Source organism: Cherax quadricarinatus, unplaced genomic scaffold (genome assembly GCF_038502225.1).
Source record: "Cherax quadricarinatus isolate ZL_2023a unplaced genomic scaffold, ASM3850222v1 Contig1140, whole genome shotgun sequence".
Taxonomy (NCBI): domain Eukaryota; kingdom Metazoa; phylum Arthropoda; class Malacostraca; order Decapoda; family Parastacidae; genus Cherax; species Cherax quadricarinatus.
This window is the reverse complement of record NW_027196166.1, coordinates 15,076-34,753: the sequence shown is the minus strand read 5'-3', so window position 1 is coordinate 34,753 and position 19,678 is coordinate 15,076. Positions and strand designations below refer to the sequence as shown.

The following is a 19,678-nucleotide window of genomic DNA, read 5'->3' as shown; positions in this document are numbered from 1 at the left end:
AGAAATTGGAAAAAGTGCTGAGGTTTGCAGCAAGCCTAGTCCCGGAGCTTATGGGTATGTCCTATGAGGAGAGAAAGGGGGAAACTCGACCTGATGACAGTGGAGGACAGGAAGACTAGGAATAATATGATAACGACGTACAAAGTACTGAGAGGAAATGACAAGGTGAACTGGGACAGAATGTTTGAGATGGGAAATAAAAACAAGAAGGAACACCTGGAATTGGAAAATTCAGAAGAGTCATAGGGATGTTAGGAAGTATTTCGTCAGTCTTAGAGTTGCCAGGAAGTAGAACAATCTAGAGAGTGAAGTGGTAGAGGCGGGAGCCATACATAGCTTTCAGAAGAGGTATGGCAAGGCTCTTGAAGCAGGACAGAGTGGATTTAGTAGCGACCAACGAATAGTCGGAGGCCAGGAGCTATGACTTGACCCCTGCAACCACATATTAGTAAGTACACACAAAAAAGTACAGTACATAAGAAAACAGAAAAGTGAGGAACGTAACCGGAAACAAATGTACAAAACGAAAACAGAAACCAGAGAACATTGTGGGAATTTCATAGCAGAAGAGTTAGTTGTGTACCACACTGTTCCACAGAGACAACTCACTCAGAAATGTTCAAGAAATGTCAAAGTATTTCATCCACAGGGGTATTTGTCCCACCAAATTTGAAACTACCTAAGGTGGGAGAATTGGACCTGCCTGGCAAGGGCCAGTAGGCCTGCCTGGAGAGGGTTTCCGGGGCCGTTAGTGTACAGCGGTATTCCAGCCTAGAGAGCACAAGTGATTTGAAGAGAATCATCATGGGATTGGCATCCCTAGTTTTGAAGGTTCTCATTATCCATTCTATCATTTTCCTAGCAGATGAGGTAGATACATTGTTGTGGTCTTTGAAGGTGGGATCCTCTGACATTATCACTCCCAGGTCCTTCACATTACTTTTCCGCTCTATTGTATGGTTAGAATTTGTCGTATACCCTGGCACATTTTTAATTTCTTCAAGTTTTCCATATCTGAGAAGTTGAAATTTCTTCTCGTTGAACTTCATATTGTTTTGAGTGGCCCATTCGAAGATTTGGTTGATGTTCGCTTGGAGTCTCGCAGTATCTTCGATGGAGGTCACTGTCATGGTGATCCGGGTGTCATCCACAAAGGAAGACACGGAGCTATGGCTTACATCTTTGTCTATGTCAGAAATAAGGATGAGGAATAGAATGGGAGGGAGTGCTGTTCCTTGTGGAACAAAGCTTTTTACCGTAGCTGCCTGGGAGTTTATTCTGTTTACTATTACTCTTTGTGTTCTATTTGTCAGGAAGTTGTAGATCCATCTACCAACTTTTCCCGTTATTCCTTTATCCCGCATTGTGTGTGCTATTACACCATGGTCACACTTATCGAAAGCTTTTGCAAAGTCTGTGTATACTACATCTGTATTTTGTTTATCCTCTACAGCATCCAGGACCTTGTCATAGTGGTCCAGTAGCTGGGACAGGCAGGAGCGACCTGCTCTAAACCCGTGTTGTCCTGGGTTGTGTAACTGATGGGTATCTAGGTGGTTGGCTATCTTGCTTCTTAGAACCCTCTCAAAGATTTTTATGATATGGGATGTTAGTGCTATCGGTCTGTAGTTCTTTGTAATTGCTTCACTGCCACATTTGTGGAGTGGGGCTATGTTTGTTGTTTTTAGTGTGTGTGGGATGACCCCTGTGTCCATGCTCCCTCTCCATAAAATGCTGAAGGCACGCGATAGGGACTTCTTGCAGTTCTTGATGAACACGGAGTTCCACGAGTCTTGGCCTGGGGCAGAGTGCATGGGTATGTCATTAATCGCCTCTTCAAAATCTTGTGGAGTTATAATAATATCCGAGTTTTGGGATGACCAAATTTTGGGTTTCGTTCATAAAGAATTCATTTGGATTGTCGACCCTTAGAGTGGGCAGTGGATCGCTGAACACTGAGTCATATTGCGACTTTAGTATCTCACTCATTTCCTGGCTATCATCTGTGTATGTCCCATCCTGCCTAAGCAGGGGCCCGATACTGGATGCTATTTTTCCCTTAGATTTGGCATAAGAGAAGAAGTATTTTGTTTTTTTTCTCAGTTTCCTTTATGGCTTTTAGTTCTTCCTGTGATTCTTGTCTCCTATAAGATTCCTTCAGCTTAAGTTCGACATTTGCAATTTCATTGACTAGTGCTTCCCTTCGTTTTTCAGATATATTGACCCCACTCAGCAGCTCTGTGACTCTTTGCCTTCGTCTGTATAGGGAACGTCTCTCTCTTTCTAGTTTACATCTTCTCTTTCTTTTTCTTAATGGAATGTGTCTTGAGCAGATCTCAAGAACCACAGAATTAATTTTTTTCAAGGCAGATGTTCGGGTCCATGTTGTTTAGGATATCTTCCCAGCTTGTTTCATTTAGGACATGGTTTACTTGATCCCATTGTATGTTTTTGTTATTGAAATTGAATTTCGTGAAGAGACCTTCATGACTACTTACATTTTGCTGGTCTGGAGCCCTGTGCCTACATGTCTGTACCTCTGTTATGTTGTGATCTGAGTGAATTGTCTTTGATACAGTTATATTACGTATCAGATCATCATTGTTAGTGAAGATGAGGTCCAGAGTATTTTCTAGTCTTGTAGGCTCAACTATTTGCTGGTTTAAGGTGAATTTGTTGCAGAGATTTAGTAGTTCGTGTGTGTGAGAATTTTCATCTGAGCTGCCTCCCAGGGTGATCTCTGCTAAAACATTGTTTGCTATACTCCACCATTTTAGGTGTCTCTGGTTGAACTCTCCCAGTAGTAAGATGTTTGGGGCAGGAGTTGGGAGATTTTCCAGACAGTGGTCAATTTTCTCAAGCTGCTCCTGGAATTGCTGTTCGAGAAAATATTAACTGTTGCATAAAAACAGGTATAAAAATAGATGGAACAGTAACAGAATCTGTTCGGGTAGAGTTTGTAGAAGATCACGAAAAACTAATTCTAGGTGTAATATACCGACCTCCAGGCTTGGATCACGATAGTTAGTTTAATTTAGTTAGTTTAATTATGCACCCCATACCCATCCTGTGGGCGGTAGTCAAAAGATTACAGAGGTACATAATGGGTCCAGGGGCTGGACCCCAAAGTTATGATAGCTGAACTAGTTACAAAGGTAATGAACTCCAGGTAGATCTGGTCACAATCATGACAAGTTACAAAGGTAATGAATCATCTACACTCCTATACATGGTTACAGTCATGAACAAATTACAAAGTAATGAGCCACTGATACGCCAGAGGGAGACTTCTTTGGGACGAAATTGTTAGGGCTTCTAGACATAATAACATAGTGAGAGTAGGGGATTTTAACTTTAGTCAAATTGACTGGAATTCTTTGACAGGTAATCTAGAGTCCAGTGACTTTATGGAAACAGTTCAGAACTGTTTTCTGAAGCAGTGTGTAACAGAGCCTACCAGGGGTAATAATTTGCTAGACCTAGTCTTGTCAAATAAGGAAACACTCGTAAATAATCTGGAGATCACTGAAGAGCTTGGCGCAAGTGATCACAAATCCATCACTTTTAGCATTAAATGGGAATACAAGAATAATGATAATACGGTAAAAATAAATCCCTGATTGTCGTTCTGCCGATTATAATGGACTTAGGGAACACCTGTCAAATCTTGATTAGGGTTATCTAGCTAATGATTTTATTGACAATAATCATACTTATGATTATGAAGGGATCTGCTTTTATGATTGTTTTCTTAATAACGTACACCGTGCCCAGAGTATATACATTCCCCAGAGAGATATTAGGTCTAATAACAACGATCCCAAATGGATTAACAGGAGGCTAAAGCATCTATTAGGGGAGAAAAGGGGAATTTATAGGCGCATCAGAAGAGGAGAGGTTAACCTTACTGACCAATATGTTCAGCTTAAAAGAGAAGTAAAAAAGGGGATTAGAAAGGCTAAACGTGACTATGAAATTGGAGTTGCTAATGAATCAAAGACTAATCCAAAGGGGTTCTTTCAAGTGTATAGGACGAAGGTGAAGGAAAAAGTAGGACCTCTGAAATCTGGGAATGGACAGCTGACGGATAATGAACTGGAAATGTGTTCCTTATTTAATGACTATTTTTTGTCAGTTTTTACACAGGAAGATGTAAATGAGATTCCAGTAATTAACAATTATTTAGTTCCTGATGAATTTAAATTAACTAATATTACTGTCACGAGGGACATGGTTATTAAACAGATAGACAAACTGAAGCAAAATAAGACCCCGGGGCCCGACGAGTTTTTTTCAGGGTACTTAAGGAATGTAAGATGGAGCTTAGTCAACCATTAACGAGTGTGTTTAACGCGTCCATCCTTACTGGTGTTGTGCCAGAGTTGTGGAAGATGGCTAATGTGGTTCCTATATTCAAATCAGGGGATAAGTCCGTTCCTTCAAATTACCGTCCAATAAGCCTGACATCTATAGTGGGTAAGTTATTAGAATCAATTATAGCTGACATTATTAGAAGTCACCTTGAAGAGCATAATTTGATTAATGAATCTCAACATGGGTTCACGAGAGGTCGTTCCTGCCTGACAAATTTACTGACGTTCTTCAATAGAACATTTGAGGCAGTGGACAGTGATAAAGAATATGATATTGTTTATTTGGGTTTTAGTAAAGCCTTCGATAGAGTACCTCACAAGAGACTTTTAAGAAAAGTGGCAGCTCATGGTATAGGAGGTAAAGTTCTAGCATGGATTGAGGCATGGCTTACCAATAGAAAGCAGAGAGTTACCATTAATGGGGTGAAATCTGAATGGGGATTAGTCACTAGTGGCGTTCCACAAGGATCAGTTTTAGGCCCTCTCTTGTTCATAATTTACATTAATGACCTTGATGAAGGGATTACGAGTGACATGAGTAAATTTGCTGATGATACAAAGATAGGCCGTATAATTCATTCTGAGGAGGATAGCAATGAACTCCTGGAGGATTTGGACAAATTAATGTCTTGGTCTGAAAAATGGCAGATGAAGTGTAAGGTACTAGTCCTTGGTAATGAAAATAACCCTCGAAGCTATAATCTTGGTGAAGTAGAGCTTGATCATACAGAATGTGAAAAAGACTTGGGAGTCATGGTAAGTAGAAATCTAAAGCCAAGACAGCAGTGCCTTAGTGTGCCCAACAAGGCTAACAGATTACTAGGATTTATCTCTAGAAGTATAAGTAACAGAAGTCCAAAAGTTATTTTACAGCTCTATACCTCACTAGTGAGGCCCCATTAGTAAGGCCTCACCTAGATTATGCAGCTCAGTTCTGGTCTCCGTATTACAGAATGGACATTAGTTGGTTAGAAAACATTCAGCGTAGAATGACTAAATTAATACACAGCATTAGAAATCTTCCTTATGAAGAAAGATTGAAGACCCTTAAATTACATTCACTTGTTAGACGAAGAATGAGGGGAGACATGATCGAAGTGTATAAGTGGAAGATGGGTATTAATAAAGAGGATATTAATAAGGTCTTGAGGATATCTCTCCAAGAGAGAACCCGCAGCAATGGATTTAAATCAGTGCCGTCCTGGCGAACCTATACATGGAACATCTGGAAGCCGAGCGTTTTTCCACCAATATTCCTTCGTCTGTTACCTGGCTCCGTTATGTTGACGACATTCTCCTCATAACTCCTAAACGCTTCAACGTTCAAGCTCTCCAAGACAAGCTCAACCAGGTCGAGCCCTCAGTCCAGTTCACACTTGAAGAAGAAGTCGACAACACTCTTCCTTTCCTTGATGTTCTTCTCTGTAAAACTGACCACGAACTTCGTTTTAAAGTCTATTGAAAATCCACCAACCAAAACGATCTTCTCCACTTCTACTCTCACCACGACACCAAAACTAAACGTGGTGTAATTATAGGCTTTTTCCTGCGCGCACTCAGAATCTGCAGCAATGAGTTCCTTGAGGAAGAATGCACTATAATTGAACAAGTATTTTCCAAACTTCACTATCCTCGTCACTTCGTCAGAGACTGCAGACGACGGGCAACACACCCAGGGAAGACAACGCCAACGATGACCATCGAGAACGTCTTGTCGAATTCCACAACTGAAGGTGTAATGCTACCTGATGAATGTGAGTCGACTACTGGGAACATCACGACGGACGACGCCAAGGAAGGTAAAAACATTGTTGTTGTTGGGGATAGCCAGATTATGTACATGGATAGGGCATTCTGCTTGAAGGATAGGAGTAGGAGGCAGAGAGTGTGTTTTCCTGGGGCTGGGATGAAGGATATTGTTGGTGGCCCGGTGGCCTTGTGGCTAAAGCTCCCGCTTCACACTCGGAGGGCCCGGGTTCGATTCCCGGCGGGTGGAAACATTTTGACACGTTTCCTTACACCTGTTGTCCTGTTCACCTAGCAGCAAATAGGTACCTGGGTGTTCGTCGACTGGTGTGGGTCGCATCCTGGGGGACAAGATTGAGGACCCCAATGGAAATAAGTTAGACAGTCCTTGATGACGCACTGACTTTCTTGGGTTATCCTGGGTGGCTAAACCTCCGGGGTTAAAAATCCGAACGAAATCTTATCTGTCTGGATGACATCATGAGAGGTAATGGGAGCAATCCTATTATCTGTCTCAGTGCTAGAGGCAACGATGTTGGCAGACGTAGGAGTGAGGACCTGATTAGCAAGTACAGGACAGCAATAGAGATAATTAGGAGGAAGGGTGGAAACCCTGTCATATGTGGTATTTTGCCAAGGAGAGGAGTTGGAAATGAATGGTTGTCCAGGGCAATTGGTGTCAATTGCTGGCTGGACAAATACTGTAAGGAAAATGCGGTAACATTCATTGACAACTGGGACCTCTTCTATGGCAGAAATGACATGTATGCCAGGGATGGGGTTCACTTATCTAGGTGTGGGGTGGGGGCACTGGCAACTGTAGTGGAGGGAGCTGATAGGGCTTTAAACTAGGAATATATAGTGGTATGGGTTTTGACGAAAATACAGTGAAGTCCCAGTATAGTAAAACTATGAGTTCTAGGGGAACTAGTAATAAGCAGAACGAGGTAGATACTGAAAAGCCAGTGACGCTAGGTGACAAGGACAGTAATAGGTTTAGTAGAAAAACAGAAATGAGCAGGAAGGGTAAAGAGAAAGGAGGGTCTTTCAATGTATATTATGCTAATAGCTGTAGTGCTAGGAATAAGATGGACGAGTTGAGATTAGTTGCTAGTGCAGGTAACATTGATGTATTTGCCTTAACTGAGACGTGGTTTAATTAAAAAAGTCGGGACATGCCTGCGGAATATCACATTCAGGGTTTTAAATTGTTCCAAGTAGATAGAAGTATCGGGAAGGGGGGTGGGGTGGCACTGTATGTCCGAGATCGCTTGAACTGTTGCATAAAAACGGGTATAAAATCTGAAATAACACATACAGAGTCTGTTTGGATAGAATTTTCAGAGCGACATGAAAAATTGATTTTAGGTGTGATATACCGTCCCCCAAACTTAGATAGGGACCAAGAGAGACTACTATGGGAGGAAATTGTTAAGGCCACAAGGCACGATAATGTAGTAATTCTAGGAGACTTTAACTTTGGTCAGATTGATTGAAATTTCATGACTGGGAATTTAGAATCTAGCGATTTCTTAGAAGTAGTTCAGGATTGCTTTTTGAAACAGTTTGTGACAGAGCCTAGAAGGGGAAATAACCTGCTTGACTTGGTTCTGGCAAACAAGGAAACCCTTGTTAAAAATTTAGAAATTACAGAGGAACTCGGAACAAGCGATCACAAATCAATTACCTTTAGCATTGAATGGAAGTATGATAGTAGAGATAATTCAGTAATGGTCCCAGATTTTTGCTTAGCAGATTACAATGGGCTTAGAGAACACTTATCTGTGGACTGGAGTAACGAAGAGAGCTATCAGTATGACATCTTTCTTAACACAATACATGCTGCCCAAAGGACATTTATCCCATATAAGGAAATTAGATCGAGTAGAAATGACCCCAAATGGATGAATAATAGGCTCAAATATCTTTTAGGGCAGAAGAAAGGAATTTATAGGCGTATCAAAAGAGGTGAGGGTCATCTTATGAATCAGTATATTGACATTAAGAGGGACGTTAAAAAGGGGATAAGAAAAGCTAAAAGGGACTATGAAATTAAAGTTGCTAGGGATTCTAAAACTAACCCAAAAAGTTTTTTCCAGGTATATAGAACAATAGTCAGAGATAAGATAGGTCCTCTTAAAAATAACTCTGGGCATCTTACTGACAAAGAGAATGAAATGTGCTCTATTCTTAATAATTATTTTCTCTCGGTTTTCACTCAGGAAGACACTAACAATATCCCAGCAATTAATTTTTATAGTGGGCCTGATGATAATAAATTATGCAATATCACAGTCACCAGCGAAATGGTTATCAAACAAATAGACCAGTTAAAGCAAAATAAATCCCCGGGCACTGATGAACTTTTTTCAAGGGTTCTTAAAGAGTGTAAAATGGAACTTTGTGAACCTTTAACTAATATTTTTAATTTATCTCTTCAAACAGGTGTAGTGTCTGATGTGTGGAAGATGGCTAATGTAATTCCTATTTTTAAAGCAGGGGACACGTTTCCAACATCTTTTCCAATACCTCATTCCAAGTATCTACCTCCACAACCACGACCATCAAGGACATTACCAGTAATGAACAGGACAAGCTTCCATCCTCTGCAGGGGTATACATAATCCCTTGTAATGACTGCAGCAAATTATACGTGGGAGAAACATCAAGAGACCTCCAAACACGTATTTCAGAACACCAATACGCAAGCAGGTCTGACTATCCAAGGAATGCCTGTGTACAACACCGTAATTCATACACCCATTTAATCAACTACAGAAACTCAAGACTTATCGCCACAGAAGACAACACTCAATACCGAAGAATCCTGGAATCATCGCTTATCTCTATATCCAACAACTTCAACCAAAACAATGGCTTCTATAACATAGCTGAACCACTTGTCAAGAAACGTCTTCATCGCTATCCCAAATAAGAACATAGGAATGGAGGAACACTGCAGAAGATCTACTCATATACTTATCCAATCTCTCTTCCAAGCTACCCAAGATTTTAGACTCTATAACCCCACTCGGTACATCATCAGATACAGCATTCTCCACCTGACTCAGCATTCTCAACCTGACTATAAATAATCTCGTACCTTCCACCCAGGTAGATCTGTTTGTTACTTGAAAAAGCCCACTGTGTGGGTGAAACGTTGTCAACAAAGGATCACATTATACTGCATATGTGTTTATATTTCCACCAACGACCTCAAGGAAGAGTTGGACGAACTATTGACATAGTCCAAAAAGTGGCAGCTGTATTTCGGTGTGGAAAGGTGGACAGGATTGAAAATAACCTTCACACTTGTGAACTAGGTGATGATAAGAAATCTGAAGCCAAGACGTACCTAAGCCTTTGTAATACCGTTACCAGACTGTCTGGATTTTTATAAAGGAGTCTACAGATTACTATAATAATATTATTTATTTCTACCAGTACATGTACAAGGTATACAGACCATAGCTGACATCAATGACATGCTACTATATAGAAAGCCCCCTTGTTACGCTGAGAATTTCGGGCAAATTAGGTCAATTTTGTCCCAGGATGCGACCCACACCTGTCGACTAACCCCCAGGTACATATTTTACTGATGGGTGAACAGGGACCACCGGTGTGAAGAAACTCGCTCAATGTGTCCACCCTCGCCGGGAATCGAACCAGGATATCAGCGAGCGAAGCGAGAGCTTTGCCTACCAGGTCACGGGCCATCGTACTATAACCCTAAACATCATTAATAAGTCCTCAATGAGATTATGCGGCTTAGTTCTGACCTCCATACTACAGCCTAGATATTAATACTACATTGGTGTGGAACAATGTGCCAAGCAGAGTCACTGGTGTGGAACAATGTGCTAAGCAGAGTCACTGGTGTGGAACAATGTGCTAAGCAGAGTCACTGGTGTGGAACAACGTGCCAAGCAGAGTCACTGGTGTGGAACAATGTGCCAAGCAGAGTCATTGGTGTGGAACAATGTGCTAAGCAGAGTCACTGGTGTGGAACAATGTGCCAAGCAGAGTCACTGGTGTGGAACAACGTGCCAAGCAGAGTCACTGGTGTGGAACAATGTGCCAAGCAGAGTCACTGGTGTGGAACAATGTGCCAAGCAGAGTCACTGGTGTGGAACAATGTGCCAAGCAGAGTCACTGGTGTGGAACAATGTGCCAAGCAGAATCACTGGTGTGGAACAATGTGCCAAGCAGAGTCACTGGTGTGGAACAATGTGCCAAGCAGAGTCACTGGTGTGGAACAATGTGCCAAGCAGAATCACTGGTGTGGAACAATGTGCCAAGCAGAGTCACTGGTGTGGAACAATGTGCCAAGCAGAGTCACTGGTGTGGAACAACGGGCCAAGCAGAGTCACTGGTGTGGAACAATGTGCCAAGCAGAGTCACTGGTGTGGAACAATGTGCCAAGCAGAGTCACTGGTGTGGAACAATGTGCCAAGCAGAGTCACTGGTGTGGAACAATGTGCCAAGCAGAGTCACTGGTGTGGAACAATGTGCCAAGCAGAGTCACTGGTGTGGAACAATGTGCCAAGCAGAGTCACTGGTGTGGAACAACGTGCCAAGCAGAATCACTGGTGTGGAACAACGTGCCAAGCAGAGTCACTGGTGTGGAACAATGTGCCAAGCAGAGTCACTGGTGTGGAACAATGTGCCAAGCAGAGTCACTGGTGTGGAACAATGTGCCAAGCAGAGTCACTGGTGTGGAACAATGTGCCAAGCAGAGTCACTGGTGTGGAACAACGTGCCAAGCAGAGTCACTGGTGTGGAACAATGTGCCAAGCAGAGTCACTGGTGTGGAACAATGTGCCAAGCAGAGTCACTGGTGTGGAACAATGTGCCAAGCAGAGTCACTGGTGTGGAACAATGTGCCAAGCAGAGTCACTGGTGTGGAACAATGTGCCAAGCAGAATCACTGGTGTGGAACATGTGCCAAGCAGAGTCACTGGTGTGGAACAATGTGCCAAGCAGAGTCACTGGTGTGGAACAATGTGCCAAGCAGAGTCACTGGTGTGGAACAATGTGCCAAGCAGAGTCACTGGTGTGGAACAATGTGCCAAGCAGAGTCACTGGTGTGGAACAATGTGCCAAGCAGAGTCACTGGTGTGGAACAATGTGCCAAGCAGAGTCACTGGTGTGGAACAATGTGCCAAGCAGAGTCACTGGTGTGGAACAATGTGCCAAGCAGAGTCACTGGTGTGGAACAATGTGCCAAGCAGAGTCACTGGTGTGGAACAATGTGCACCTAATAAATGGATGAGTGCAGAGGGTAAGGTCTAAGAAGAGCTTACCCAGCATATAAGCAGGAAGGTGGAGGGGACCCCGGTTCAAGCCTCCCGTCCACCTCTCTGCTTACTCATAAATAAGCTATATTCATTATAAGGATTAAATCACCCTGTCTGTAAGACAACATTACCCTTCCAGGATTCCAGGTAGCGTCTGTCAGTAGGTCATTCGGACAATAGTTGATCCTCTTTTGTTCGTGAACCAGCATTCGTGATCCAACATTCTTTTCTGTATTGTATTGTGTCAAAAGATAAACATCTCCGGCTGAATTAGTGACAATTGTGGCATACAGACTTTTATCTCTGTCACATTGTCTGAGAAAATAACCGCCGGAAAGATGGTATGGAAATTGGGCTAAGTGTATGCGATAAAGTGCGTGAGTGTGTGGGCAAGTGAGTGTGTGAGAGAACAAGTGAGTGTGTGAGAGAGCAAGTGTGTGTGTGAGAGAGCAAGTGAGTGTGTGAGAGAGCAAGTGGGTGTGTGAGAGAGCAAGTGAGTGTGTGAGAGAGCAAGTGTGTGAGAGAGCAAGTGATTGTGTGAGAGAGCAAGTGGGTGTGTGAGAGAGCAAGTGAGTGTGTGAGAGAGCAAGTGGGTGTGTGAGAGAGCAAGTGAGTGTGTGAGAGAACAAGTGAGTGTGTGAGAGAGCAAGTGAATGTGTGAGGAGAGAAAGTGAGTGTGTGAGAGAGCGAATTTGTGTGAGAGCAAGTGAGTGTGTGAGAAAGCAAGTGAGTGTGTGAGAGAGCAAGTGAGTGTGTGAGAGAGCAAGTGAGTGTGTGTGAAAGAAAGTGAGTGTGTGAGAGAGCAAGTGAGTGTGTGAGAGAGCAAGTGAGTGTGTGAGAGAGCAAGTGAGTGTGTGAGAGAGCAAGTGTGTGAGAGAGCGAGTGTGTGAGAGAGCAAGTGAGTGTATGAGAGAGCAAGTGAGTGTGTGAGAGAGCAAGTGAGTGTGTGAGAGAGCAAGTGAGTGTGTGAGAGAGCAAGTAAGTGTGTGAGAGAGCGAGTGAGTGTGTGAGAGAGCAAGTGTGTGAGAGAGCGAGTGAGTGTGTGTGAGAGCAAGTGAGTGTGTGAGAGAGCCAGTATGTGAGAGAGCGAGTGAGTGTGTGAGAGAGCAAGTGAGTGTGTGAGAGAGTGTGTGAGAGAGCAAGTGTTTGAGAGAGCAAGTGTGTGAGAGAGCAAGTGAGTGTGTGAGAGAGCAAGTGTGTGTGTGAGAGATCAAGTGAGTGTGTGAGAGAGCAAGTGAGTGTGTGAGAGAGTGTGTGAGAGAGCAAGTGTTTGAGAGAGCAAGTGTGTGAGAGAGCAAGTGAGTGAGTGTGTGAGAGAGCAAGTGAGTGTGTGAGAGAGCAAGTGAGTGTGTGAGAGAGCGAGTGAGTGTGTGAGAGAGCAAGTGAGTATGCGTAAGAGCAAGTGAGTGTGTGAGAGAGCAAGTGAGTGTGTGAGAGAGCAAGTGAGTGTGTGAGAGAGCAAGTGAGTGTGTGAGAGAGTGTGTGAGAGAGCAAGTGTGTGAGAGAGCAAGTGAGTGTGTGAGAGAGCAAGTGAGTGTGTGAGAGTGTGTGAGAGAGCAAGTGTGTGAGAGAGCAAGTGTGTGAGAGAGCAAGTGAGTGTGTGTGTGAGAGAGAAAGTGAGTGTGTGAGAAAGCAAGTGAATGAGTGAGAGAGCAAGTGAGTGTGTGAGAGAGCAAGTGAGTGTGCGTGAAAGAAAGTGAGTGTGTGAGAGAGCAAGTGAGTGTGTGAGAGAGCAAGTGTGTTAGAGAGCGAGTGTGTGAGAGAGCAAGTGAGTGTGTGAGAGAGCAAGTGAGTGTGTGAGAGAGCAAGTGTGTGTGTGAGCGAGTGTGTGAGAGATCAAGTGTGTGTGTGATAGAGCAAGTGAGTGTGTGAGAGAGCAAGTGTGTGTGTGAGAGAGCAAGTGAATGTGTGTAAGAGCAAGTGAGTGTGTAAGAGAGCAAATGTGTGAGAGAGCAAGTGAGTGTGTGAGAGAGCAAGTGTGTGTGTGATAGAGCAAGTGAGTGTGTGTGAGAGCAGGTGAGTGTGTGTGAGAGCAAGTGTGTGAGAGGGGAAATGTGTGAGAGAGCAAGTGAGTGTGTGAGAGAGAGCAAGTGTGTGTGTGAGGGAGCAAGTGAGTGTGTGAGAGAGCAAGTGTGTGAGAGAGCAAGTGTGTGTGTGAGAGAGCAAGTGTGTGAGAGAGCAAGTGTGTGAGAGAGAGCAAGTGTGTGAGAGAGCAAGTGTGTGAGAGAGAGCAAGTGTGTGAGAGAGCAAGTGTGTGAGAGAGAGCAAGTGTGTGAGAGAGCAAGTGTGTGAGAGAGAGCAAGTGTGTTAGAGAGCGAGTGTGTGAGAGAGCAAGTGTGTGAGAGAGAGCAAGTGTGTGAGAGAGCAAGTGTGTGAGAGAGAGCAAGTGTGTGAGAGAGCAAGTGTGTGAGAGAGCAAGTGTGTGAGAGAGCAAGTGTGTGAGACATAAAGAGACTGTGCATGTGCTGGAGAGAAAATGTTCAGAGCGGGAGAGAATACCTGTGGTAGGATACTTATGCTTCTCATTGCAATTAACTTATTAACGTAAAGCAATAAAACCGTATGGGGAAGGGTGTTTCTCACCTGGAGTGTCAGGTAGACAGGTGTTCCTCACCTGAAGAGTCAGGTAGACTGTTGTCCCTTACCTGGAGAGTCAGGTAGACTGTTATTCCTCACCTGGAGTGTCAGGTAGACTGTTGTCCCTCACCTGGAGTGTCAGGTAGACTGTTATTCCTCACCTGGAGTGTCAGGTCTCACCTGGAGTATCAGGTAGACTGTTATTCCTCACCTGGAGTGTCAGGTAGACTGTTGTTCCTCACCTGGAGTGTCAGGTAGACTGTTGTCCCTCACCTGGAGTGTCAGGTAGACTGTTGTCCCTCACCTGGAGTGTCAGGTAGACTGTTATTCCTCACCTGGAGTGTCAGGTAGACTGTTGTCCCTCACCTGGAGCGTCAGGTAGACTGTTATTCCTCACCTGGAGTGTCAGGTAGACTGTTGCCCCTCACCTGGAGTGTCAGGTAGACTGTTGTCCCTCACCTGGAGTGTCAGGTAGACTGTTATTCCTCACCTGGAGTGTCAGGTAGACTGTTGTCCCTCACCTGGAGTGTCAGGTAGACTGTTATTCCTCACCTGGAGTGTCAGGTCTCACCTGGAGTGTCAGGTAGACTGTTGTTCCTCACCTGGAGTGTCAGGTAGACTGTTGTTCCTCACCTGGAGTGTCAGGTAGACTGTTGTCCCTCACCTGGAGTGTCAGGTAGACTGTTGTTCCTCACCTGGAGTGTCAGGTAGACTGTTGTCCCTCACCTGGAGTGTCAGGTAGACTGTTGTCCCTCACCTGGAGTGTCAGGTAGACTGTTGTCCCTCACCTGGAGTGTCAGGTAGATTGCTATTCCTCACCTGGAGTGTCAGGTCTCACCTGGAGTGTCAGGTAGACTGTTGTTCCTCACCTGGAGTGCCAGGTAGAATGTTGTTCCTCACCTGGAGTGTCAGGTCTCACCTGGAGTGTCCGGTAGGCTGGTGTTCCTCACCTGGAGTGTCAGGTAGGCTGGGGCTCCTCACATGGAGTCAGGTAGACTGCTGTTCCTCACCTGGAGCGTCAGGTAGACTGTTATTCCTCACCTGGAGTGTCAGGTAGACTGTTGTTCCTCACCTGGAGTGTCAGGTAGACAGGTGTTCCTCACCTGGAGAGCCAGGTAGACTGTTATTCCTCACCTGGAGTGTCAGGTAGACAGGTGTTCCTCACATGGAGAGTCAGGTAGACTGTTGTTCCTCACCTGGAGTGTCAGGTAGACTGTTGTTCCTCACCTGGAGTGTCAGGTAGACTGTCGTTCTTCGCCTGGGGTGTCAGGTAGACTGTTGTTCCTCACCTGGAGTGTCAGGTAGACTGTTGTTCCTCACCTGGAGTGTCAGGTAGACTGTTGTTCCTCACCTGGAGTGTCAGGCAGACCGGTGTTCCTTACCTGGAGAGTCAGGTAGACTGTTGTTCCTCACTTGGAGTGTCAGGTAGACTGTTGTTCCTCACCTGGAGAGTCAAATTGACTTGCGTTCCTCACTTGAAAAGTCAGATTGACTGGTGTTCCTCACCTGGAGAGTCAGACTGACTGTGTTCCTCACCTGAAGAGTCAGTTGACTGGTGTTCCTCACCTGGAGAGTCAGATTGACTGTGTTCCTCACCTGAAGAGTCAGAGTGACTGGTGTTCCTCACCTGGAGAGTCAGAGTGACTGGTGTTCCTCACCTGGAGAGTCAGTGACTGGTGTTCCTCACCTGAAGAGTCAGAGTGACTGGTGTTCCTCACCTGAAGAGTCAGAGTGACTGGTGTTCCTCACCTGGAGAGTATAGTTGGGTAGGTTGCCGGGGTCGCTGAAGGTGGTCATCTCGCAGGAGCCGGTGTGGTTGTGTGCCACGTCTTGTTGCACGCTCTGGAGATTTATACTGGCTCTCACATTGGACACAATGTTGCTGAACGCCGCCTCCAGACCTGTTTGTGCCAGCATTGTGTGAGTGCTAGTGGTGGTGGCGAGGAGGCGAGTGTGCGAGCAGCGAGACTGAGGGGTTGCTGCAGTAATGTCAGTCTGCGTGCTTGTGTGTGTTAGGTACTTAGTTACCATTTTGTCCTAGGCACAGTGTGTGTGTGTGTGTGTGTGTGTGTGTGTGTGTGTGTGTGTGTGTGTGTGTGTGTGTGTGTGTGTGTGTGTGTGTGTGTGTGTGTGTGTGTGTGTGTGTGTGTGTGTGTGTGTGTGTGTGTGTGTGTGCGTGTGTGTGTATTCATCTAATTGTACTCACCTAATTGCGGTTGCAGAGGTCGAGACTCAGCTCCTGGCCCAGCCTCTTCTCTGACGTCTACTGGGTCCTCCCTGTCCCTACTCCATGAGCTTTATCATGCCTCGTCTTAAAACTGTGTATGGTTCCTGCCTCCACTACATCACTTGCCAGACTATTCCACTTCCTAACAACTCTGTGGCTGAAGAAATACTTCCTATCTCTTTGACTTATCTGAGTCTTCAACTTCCAATTGTGACCCTTGTTTCTGTGTCCCATCTCGGGAATATCTTGTCTCTGTCCACTTTATCTATTCCTCGTAGTATTTTTTATGTCGTTATCATGTCTCCTCTAGCCTTCCTGTCCTCCAGTGTCGTCAGACTGATTTCCCTTAACCTTTCTTCATAGGACATTCCCCTTAGCTCTGAAACTAACCTTGTTGCAAACCTTTGCACTTTCTCTAATTTCTTGACGTGCTTGACCAGGTGTGCATTCCAAACTAGTGCTGCATACTCCAGTATGGGCTTAACGTACACGGTATACAAAGTCTTGAACGATTCCTTACCGAGGTATCGGAACGCTATTTTCAGGTTTGCCAGGCGCCCATGTGCTGCAGCAGTTATCTGATTGATGTGTGCTTATTTATTTATTTATTTTATGTCTTTGCAAACAGTACATTGAGATTTTGTATTTACAATAATGGGCTGCAATGCAAAGAGAGCCTCTATTATGCCTAGGCATTATAGGCCAACTTAACATTATTGGCTTACAGACTACTTAACACTAAGGATTATATCATAGTTCTACAGTAGGATAGTAATTATTTCATAGTTGTACAGTAGATTATTAATTATAAATGAATCAAAATTTGTATAAGACAAAAGATATATTCATATATTCGAAAATGCTTTTTGTGAAAACAATGATTCAATTATATTCCTGTCAACAATGGATAAAAGGTTCAAAAGTAATTGTTGAAGTTATGATGTGGGAGTGCATAAGTGAGTATGTGTGTACTGAGTATTTAGCATTTAGTGTAGGGTGATTAAGTGGCTTTTGAGAAGTCTTAAATTGATTTTCAGACTGGGTTACTTTAATATCTTCTGGTAATAAATTCCATATTTTGGGGCCGTTTATGTGCATAGAGTTTTTACACAGTGTGATATGGACGTGAGGTATATCAAAAAGAGATCTGTGTCTTGTGTTGTGGTGTTGTGTCCTGTTAAGGTTGGTGAGGAGAAGTTTGAGTGGAGGGTTTATATTTGCGTGTATTGTTCTGTGTATGTAGTAGGCACATGAATAAGTATGGATGTTCTTAATGGTGAGCAGATTCAGACTCTGAAAATTGGTGGAGTATACTGACGGTTAGTTAGTTTAATATGTTTATTATGCACCCCATACCCATCATGTGGGTGGTAGTCACCCCATACCCATCCTATGGGCGGTAGTCAAAAGATTACAGAGGTACATAATGGGTCCAGGGACTGGGCCTCAAAGTTTTGATAGCTGAGCAAGTTACAGAGATAATGAATTCACAATTTATAAAGGTAATGAACTCATAATTTACAAAGGTAATGAACTCACAATTTACAAAGGTAATGAACTCCAGGTAGGTCTAGTCACAATCATGACAAGTTACAAAGGTATTTACAGATTACAGAGGTACGTAATGGGTCCAGGGACCGGGCTCCCAAAGTTGTGATGGCTGAACTAGGTACAAGGTAATGAGCTCACAAGTTACAAAGGTAATGAATACTGTAAGAATGGTTACTTACGTTTATACATGGCTACAATCATGAACAAATTATAGAGTAGTACTGAGCAATTCACACTTCCACACCCGGTCACAACTGTAGTGAGTTATTGGTGCAAATATTGACCCCTGCAACCACAATTAGGGGAGTACACACACACACACACACACACACACACACACACACACACACACACACACACACACACACACACACACACACACACACACACACACACACACACACACACACACACACACACACACACACACACACACACACACACACACACACACACACACACACACACACACACACACACACACACACACAACCACACACACACACACATACACACACACACACACACACACACACACACACACACACACACACACACACACACACACACACCCACACACACATGTCTAGGGGGCCAGAGACTACAAACCTCACTCAAGGAAAAAGATCTTGGGGTGAGTATAACACCAGGCAAATCTCCTGAAGCGCACATCAACCAAATAACTGCTGCAGCATATGGGCGCCTAGCAAACCTCAGAACAGCATTCCGACATCTTAATAAGGAGTCGTTCAGGACCCTGTACACCGTGTACGTTAGGCCCATATTGGAGTATGCGGCACCAGTTTGGAACCCACACCTAGCCAAGCACGTAAAGAAACTAGAGAAAGTGCAAAGGTTTGCAACAAGACTAGTCCCAGAGCTAAGAGGTATGTCCTACGAAGAGAGGTTAAGGGAAATCAACCTGACGACACTGGAGGACAGGAGAGATAGGGGGGACATGATAACGACATACAAAATACTGAGAGGAATTGACAAGGTGGACAAAGACAGGATGTTCCAGAGATTGGACACAGTAACAAGGGGACACAGTTGGAAGCTGAAGACACAGATGAATCACAGGGATGTTAGGAAGTATTTCTTCAGCCACAGAGTAGTCAGTAAGTGGAATAGTTTGGGAAGCGATGTAGTGGAGGCAGGATCCATACATAGCTTTAAGCAGAGGTATGATAAAGCTCACGGCTCAGGGAGAGTGACCTAGTAGCGATCAGTGAAGAGGCGGGGCCAGGAGCTCGGACTCGACCCCCGCAACCTCAACTAGGTGAGTACTAGGTGAGTACACACACACACAACCACACACACACGTACACACACACATACACACACAACCACACACACACACACATGTTAGGAAGTATTTCTTCAGCCACAGAGTAGTCAGGAAGTGGAACAGTTTAGGAAGCGATGTAGTGGAGGCAGGATACATACATAGCTTTAAGCAGAGGTATGATAAAGCTCATGGTTCAGGGAGAGTGACCTAGTAGCGACCAGTGAAGAGGCGGGGCCAGGAGCTTGGAATCGACCCCTGCAACCTCAACTAGGTGAGCACACACACACACACACACACACATACACACCCAGAGCTCAAGGGAATGTCGTACGAGGAAAGGTTAAGGGAAATCGGACTGACGACACTGGAGGACAGAAGGGTCAGGGGAGACATGATAACGACATACAAGATACTGCGGGGAATAGACAAGGTGGACAGAGATAGGATGTTCCAGAGAGGGGACACAGGGACAAGGGGTCACAACTGGAAGCTGAAGACTCAGACGAGTCACAGGGACGTTAGGAAGTATTTCTTCAGTCATAGAGTTGTCAGCAAGTGGAATATCTGGACTGGACAGAGTTCCGGGGGTCAACGCCCCCGCGGCCCGGTCTGTGAC

General features: G+C 44.5%; 1 protein-coding gene across 1 annotated transcript in view; it reads right to left on the bottom strand.

The window, feature by feature from the left end:
* LOC128698930 (alkylglycerol monooxygenase) overlaps positions 1-16,065 on the bottom strand; it is a 51,689-nt gene extending 35,624 nt beyond the window's left edge. The window contains exon 1 of the mRNA XM_070080866.1: positions 15,746-16,065. Coding sequence (XP_069936967.1) covers positions 15,746-16,027 — 282 coding nt within the window. The 5' untranslated portion in view covers positions 16,028-16,065. The remainder of the gene's footprint in view (positions 1-15,745) is intronic.
* Between the last annotated feature and the right edge of the window lie 3,613 nt (positions 16,066-19,678).